Source organism: Staurois parvus, unplaced genomic scaffold (assembly GCF_062004578.1).
Source record: "Staurois parvus isolate SC_StPar_1 unplaced genomic scaffold, SC_StPar_1.0 ptg002156l, whole genome shotgun sequence".
Taxonomy (NCBI): domain Eukaryota; kingdom Metazoa; phylum Chordata; class Amphibia; order Anura; family Ranidae; genus Staurois; species Staurois parvus.
The window spans coordinates 1-7500 of record NW_028319952.1 but is presented as its reverse complement, the minus strand read 5'-3'; the positions used below and the strand labels follow the sequence as shown (position 1 = coordinate 7500).

Here is a 7500-nt window from a genome sequence, read left to right as displayed (position 1 = left end):
CAATACACGAGGGGTTCGAGGGCCCTGCTCCTTGGAGCTTACAATCTAGGAGGGAGGGGATGGTGGAACAGGAGGAAGTGGCTGTGGGGGATGGAGTGGTGGGAGGAGTGGAGGAGATCAGCTGTTAGGTGAGGGTGGGGTAGGCTTCCCTGAAGAGATGGGTTTTCAGGGTGCGCCTAAAGGTGAGAAAGGTAGGTGACAGTCTGATGGATTGGGGGTAGTGAGTTCCAGAGGATGGGGGAAGTCCTGGAGAAGTCCTGTAGTCGGGCGTGGGAGCAGGAGACCAGGGAGCTAGAAAGTAGAAGGTCTTGTGAGGTGCGGAGGGCACGGGTAGGGTGGTATTTGGGTATCAGGTCGGTGAGGTAGTTTGGGGCAGCGTTGTGAATGGCTTTGTACGTCAATGTTAGTAGTTTGAATTTGATGCGTTTGGCAATGGGAAGCCAGTGGAGGGAATGACAGAGGGGGGTGGAGCCAGTGGAGGGAATGACAGAGGGGGGTGGCAGAAGCGGAGCGGTTGGTAAGGTGGATGAGTCTGGCCGCTGAGTTCAGGATAGACTGAAGCGGGGAGAGTGTGTTGAGGTAGGCCGGTGAGGAGGGAGTTGCAGTAGTCCAGACGTGAGATAATAAGGGAGTGAACGAGTTGTTTAGTAGTGTCTGGGGTTAGGAACACTATATATATATATATATATATATATATATATATATATATATATATATATACATATACATACACAGTCAGGTCCATAAATATTGGGACATCGACACAATTCTAACATTTTTGGCTCTCTACACCACCACAATGGATTTGAAATGAAACAAACAAGATGTGATTTAACTGCAGACTGTCAGCTTTAATTTGAAGGTATTTACATCCAATTCAGGTGAACGGTGTAGGAATTACAACACTTTGCATATGTGCCTCCCACTTGTTAAGGGACCAAAAGTAATGGGACATTTGGCTTCTCAGCTGTTCCATGGCCAGGTGTGTGTTATTCCCTCATTACCCCAATTACAATGAGCAGATAAAAGGTCCAGAGTTCATTTCAAGTGTGCTATTTGTATTTGGAATCTGTTGCTGTCAACTCTCAAGATGAGATCCAAAGAGCTGTCACTATCAGTGAAGCCATCATTAGGCTGAAAAAACAAAACAAACCCATCAGAGAGATAGCAAAAACATTAGGCGTGGCCAAAACAACTGTTTGGAACATTCTTAAAAAGAAGAAACGCACCGGTGAGCTCAGCAACACCAAAAGACCCGGAAGACCACGGAAAACAACTGTGGTGGATGACAGAAGAATTCTTTCCCTGGTGAAGAAAACACCCTTCACAACAGTTGGCCAGATCAAGAACACTCTCCAGGAGGTAGGTGTATGTGTGTCAAAGTCAACAATCAAGAGAAGACTTCACCAGAGTGAATACAGAGGGTTCACCACAAGATGGAAACCATTGGTGAGCCTCAAAAACAGGAAGGCCAGATTAGAGTTTGCCAAACGACATGTAAAAAAGCCTTCACAGTTCTGGAACAACATCCTATGGACAGATGAGACCGACATCAACTTGTACCAGAGTGATGGGAAGAGAAGAGGATGGAGAAGGAAAGGAACTGCTCATGGTCCTCAGCATACCACCTCATCAGTGAAGCATGGTGGTGGTAGTGTCATGGCGTGGGCATGTATGGCTGCCAATGGAACTGCTTCTCTTGTATTTATTGATGATGTGACTGCTGACAGAAGCAGCCGGATGAATTGTGAAGTGTTTCGGGAATATTATCTGCTCATATTCAGCCAAATGCTTCACAACTCATTGGACGCTTCACAGTGCAGATGGACAATGACCCAAAGCAGACTGCAAAAGCAACCAAAGAGTTTTTTAAGGGAAAGAAGTGGAATGTTCTGCAATGGCCAAGTCAATCACCTGACCTGAATCCGATTGAGCATTTCACTTGCTGAAGACAAAACTGAAGGGAAAATGCCCCAAGAACAAGCAGGAACTGAAGACAGTTGCAGTAGAGGCCTGGCAGAGCATCACCAGGGATGAAACCCAGCGTCTGGTGATGTCTATGCGTTCCACACTTCAGGCTGTAATTGACTGCAAAGGATTTGCAACCAAGTATTAAAAAGTGAAAGTTTGATTTATGATTATTATTCTGTCCCATTACTTTTGGTCCCTTAACAAGTGTGAGGCACATATGCAAACTGTTGTAATTCCTACACCGTTCACCTGATTTGGATGTAAATACCCTCAAATTAAAGCTGACAGTCTGTAGTTAAAGCACATCTTGTTTGTTTCATTTCAAATCCATTGTGGTGGTGTATAGAGCCAAAAATGTTAGAATTGTGTTGATGTCCCAATATTTATGGACTTGACTGTATATATTAATTATACACACTATATATATATATATATATATATATATATATATATATATATATATATATATACATACACACACACATATACATACATACACACACACACACACACACACACAGTGAAGGAAATGCGTATTTCCTCCCCTGCTGATTTTGAATGTTTTCCCCTCACAAAGAAATGATCGGTCTAAAAATCCAATCTACAATCTTGTCCCTGACATCCTTGGACAGCTCTTTGGTCTTTGCCATGCTGAAGAGTTTGGAATCTGATGGTTTGATTGCTCCTGTGGACAGGTGTCTTTTATACAGGTAACAAAATGAGATTAGCAGCACTCCCTTTAAGAGACTGCTTCTAATCTCAGCTTGTTACCTGTTTGAAAGACACCTGGGAGCCAGAAATCCTGCTGAATGATAGGGGATCAAATCCTTCTTTCCCTCATGAACATGCAGATCAGTCATCATTTGTTAGACGCATTTCTGCTGAATTTGTTGCTGTATTCTGTCTCTCAGTGTTACAATACACCGAACATTCGATTTTTAGACCGATCATTTCTTTGTGAGGGGCAAACATTATATATCGTGTACATATCTAGAGCGAAAGGGACTAAACGTGTATATATCTAGAGCGAAAGGGACTAACCGTTTTAAACAAACTAAACAGCCTGCACTGTTAGTCCCTTTCTCTCTAGATATATACACAATTAGTCCCTTTCTCTCTAGATATGTACATGATTAGTCCCTTTCTCTCTAGATATGTACATGATTAGTCCCTTTCACTCTAGATATATACACAATTAGTCCCTTTCGCTCTAGATATGTACACGATTAGTCCCTTTCTCTCTAGATATGTACATGATTAGTCCCTTTCGCTCTAGATATGTACATGATTAGTCCCTTTCACTCTAGATATATACACAATTAGTCCCTTTCACTCTAGATATATACACAATTAGTCCCTTTCTCTCTAGATATGTACACGATTAGTCCCTTTCTCTCTAGATATGTACATGATTAGTCCCTTTCACTCTAGATATGTACACGATTAGTCCCTTTCGCTCTAGATATGTACACGATTAGTCCCTTTCTCTCTAGATATGTACATGATTAGTCCCTTTCTCTCTAGATATGTACATGATTAGTCCCTTTCACTCTAGATATATACACAATTAGTCCCTTTCTCTCTAGATATGTACATGATTAGTCCCTTTCACTCTAGATATGTACACGATTAGTCCCTTTCGCTCTAGATATGTACACGATTAGTCCCTTTCTCTCTAGATATGTACATGATTAGTCCCTTTCACTCTAGATATGTACACGATTAGTCCCTTTCTCTCTAGATATGTACATGATTAGTCCCTTTCACTCTAGATATGTACACGATTAGTCCCTTTCGCTCTAGATCAGCAATCTCTTAGTAACGTGGAATACCTGTATAAACAGCTGACTCAATCATTTAGGATGAAGTATTTGCTGAGAACATGTGAAGAATGTGCAGCCAAACCATCAGTAAGCCGTGATGATGACCGCAATACCTAAAAACCACAAGAATCCAGTTCCTGGCATTCCAGCCATCTTACCGGTGCGCCCCCTCCTGCGAGGAGCTGAATCATCTGCTGCATCATCTGTTGCTGAGCGTTGCTGCTGCCCCCTGCTGGAGAGGCGCTGCTGGGTGGGGAGGAGGAGGTGGTGTTGTCGGGGGCTGTGCTTCCGCTGGATGCCGGCGGCACTCCGGGGATACTGAAAGTACCAAAAATGAAGATTAAAAATTTGAGTAAGAATACCAGGGATCTAAGAAGGCTTCCAAGGTCCCATTCACACTGCGAGGGAAAGGTAAAATGTGGGAAAAGTTCAAAATAATCACCCCTGCCACAATAGGAAGAACAGGAAGTTAATTTCCCAGCAGGCACTGGGGAAACGCCATAAATGTAGACAGTCTGGGGATGGGCATCTGTGCGGGTGGTGCCACGGCAGGACCCACACAAATACCAACAGCTGCAACCACCCACAGAGATTAATCCTGATGGCACGCCACCCGCACTGGGAACCTCAGTGCCCTTGCGGGCTGCAATATAAATCCTAATGGCACGCCACCTGCACTGGAAATCGCAACCGTATGAGTGTCAGATAATAGTTAAAGAATCTGCATGGGTGTAGATTGTAAAAAGACAGCAAAGTTGAGATGTGACCGCCACCAAAAAGTATTTGTACTTTTGCTGAAGGGCAGCGTTAGTTTTTGTTTTTTTTCAATGGCAGCGCCATTCGAGTGTTCTTGGCTGAATTTTTTTTTAAGCGGTTTTAACATTTAAAAAACGCATTTCTACATCTAAAGTTAAGCTTGAGGCTTGGTTCACATCTGTGCGGGTGGTGCCACTACAGGACCCGCAAAAATACCGGCAGCTGCAACCACCCACACAGATTAATCCTAATGGCACACCACCCGCACTGGAAATCGCAACCGTACTGGGAACCTCCGTGCCCGTGCGGGCTGCAATATAAATCCTAATGGCACACCACCCGCACTGGTCATCGCAACTGTACTGGGAACCTCCGTGCCCATGTGAGCTGCAATATAAATCCTAACGGCACACCACCCGCAATGGAAATCGCAACCATACTGGGAACCTCAGTGCCCATGTGAGCTGCAATATAATGGCACGCCACCCATACTGGAAAATCGCAACTGTACTGGGAACCTCAGTGCCTATGTGGGCTGCAATATAAAACATGGTGCAGGGACTTCTTTCCTGCGTGTCACTGGGCACGGCAGCCCATTCAAATGAATATGCTCTAGGTGCCGACGCAAACTGCGACCGCACAGGTGTGAACCTAGCCTAAAAGTGCACACTACACCACTGCCCCTCCCTTCTGCTTGTACTGTGGGTTGACTGGAGTTCCTCTTTAACATATTTACCCGTAGTTTTTTTTTTTTTTAACCACTTGCTCCCTGCTGTTCCACACAAGGCCCCCACATTATCCTATGAAACATTTCCAACTAATGAAGCCTACTACCTCAACAGGCAATTGTCAGCTCTTCAACGGCAAAGCTTCCTGCCCCCGTGATGTCATTACTTCCTAGGGAACCAACCACCTGAACATGTCAGGGTAGCATTTGGCTGCTTCCGCCGCAAACTGAAAATGTGTGATCTCACCTGGATAGCAGGCCGGGGGCCTCTGTCTGTAAAGTCTGTAGGCCTTGCTGGATTTGGAGAAGCGCTTGCATGGCTCGGGGATTGGAAATGACAGAAAGAGCTTCAGGATTCTGCATCTGTGGATAAATAGAACATTGGTGGCATGAATAGAGTATGGTGCTGTGTAGAACAGCTTACAGTATCTGGCTCTGGGATGGGGGAACCTTCCTCTGATTGGGTGAGGCAGACATCGTGACATCAGCCAATCAGAGGATGCTTTGCATTCGATCTCAGAAAACAAAGCTTTCTGCGAATGGCTGAGCAGTGCTCAGCCCAACGCCATTTTGTTCCGGGAAGACCCTATCCCACTGCTGGAACACAGTGCTGTATACTGTAGGCAGCTGAGGCTACATGCAGTTAAAGCAGAACTCCAACCAAAAGGGGAAGTTTCAGCTTGTCTGCCTCCCCACCCCCTCCACTGCCACATTTGGTACTTTTGAGTGGGGGGGGGGGGGGGGGGGGGGAGTGGGTACCTGGTTCTGACAGATACCTGCCTGCTCTCACTTCCAGATCAAATAGCTGTGGCGATCTGAGACAAAAGATTGCCCCCCCCCTCCTAATGCCCACAGCCCTCTGGGACACTTCACAGGTACATGCATGCCCAATAGGAAACTGGTTATCAAGGCTGCACTATCGGTTTCCCTTACTGAAAGTGACCCGAAGCTGACTGAAGAATACCGCCTCGGGTAAGGACGTCGCTGGACCCCCGGGACAGGCAAGTGCCCTTATATTAAAGCAGAGTTCCACTCACGCTGTCAAAAAATAAAAGTCGGCAGCTACAAAAACTGTAGCTGCTGACTTTTAAAAAACAGCCACTTACCTGTCCCTCGGTGTGTCCCCCGCAGCCTGTTTCACCGGCTCTCCTGTATTCCAGGAGGCCGCCATCTTCAGTGTGGGCTGTGACAGCTTGCGGCTTCACAGCCAGGTACCCACTGCGCATGCGCGAGTAGCGCCGCGCTTCATGAATGGTCCTTTAGTCTTCTGGACCTGTCACGTGTCCCAAAAGACTACAGGGAGGGAGGACACCTTCCGTTTCCGATCGCCTAGGAGGTCGGACGCGAAGTGGGAGCGGGGACCTGTCAAATTCGGGTACCCGCTCCCCCCCCCCTCATCCCCCAAAAGGTGCCAATCCTTAATGGGGAGCAATCCTTAAAGCGGAACTTCCCCTTTTAGGTGGAGCTCCGCTTTAAAAAAAAAAGTCAGCAGCTACAGTATTTGCAGCTGCTGACTTCATTTTTTGGGGGGAGCCCATGGCTCCACTATAACACTGAATGCCCAGCAAGTGTCCCTGTTAGTGCGGTAAAATAGTTCACTTGGGCCAGCTTGGCCCAAACAAACAATTTTAGCCTAATTCCATATTTGACGTCCCCTTTAAACTTTCGTTCTGCTTTAGGGCTCGTTCACACTTGGCTGTTTTGCCAACGCTTGCCAAACGCCCCTATAGCGTTTGGAAGCGTTGGTCCGGCGTTTGCGGAGCGTTTTTTAACGCTTGGCAAACGCCACATGCGCGGTTTAGCGGCGGTTGCCAAGCGTTGATAACGCCCCACAAACGCCTATAATGCAGTTTGAGTGGTGTTACCGCTCCGCAAACGCCGGCCGGGGGTTGCGGAGCGGCACCATAGACGAGAATAGGAGGCTTCAAAGCCTCCTGACTCGACCAGAGGCGTCCGTTTTGCCGCGACGCAAACGCTTCCCGTTAGAACAGCACCATGTGCTGTAATGTGCAGAATTGGCAGAGGCGTTTGGGAAGCGGTAAAAACGCCTCCCAAACGCCTCTCTGCCGCCTGCACACCGCGCTAGTGTGAACGTAGCCTTAAAGTAAACATGTCCTATACAACTACCTGCTCTAAAAAGGCCGACCTAAAAAAGAAGAACACAGATGGAAAGGCTCCGTGGAAGGCGGAAGGCCGCAAGTCACTTACCTGTTGTAGGAAGCG

General features: G+C 46.6%; 1 protein-coding gene across 1 annotated transcript in view; it reads right to left on the bottom strand.

Moving 5' to 3' along the window:
- The window catches only part of LOC149432326 (ubiquilin-4-like), a 9659-nt gene extending 3998 nt beyond the window's left edge, over positions 1-5661 (bottom strand). Inside the window, exons 1-2 of the mRNA XM_089665241.1 lie at positions 5525-5661; positions 3953-4112 (exon numbers count right to left, since the gene is read on the bottom strand). Coding sequence (XP_089521367.1) covers positions 3953-4112; positions 5525-5640 — 276 coding nt within the window. The 5' untranslated portion in view covers positions 5641-5661. The remainder of the gene's footprint in view (positions 1-3952; positions 4113-5524) is intronic.
- Positions 5662-7500: the final 1839 nt, after the last annotated feature.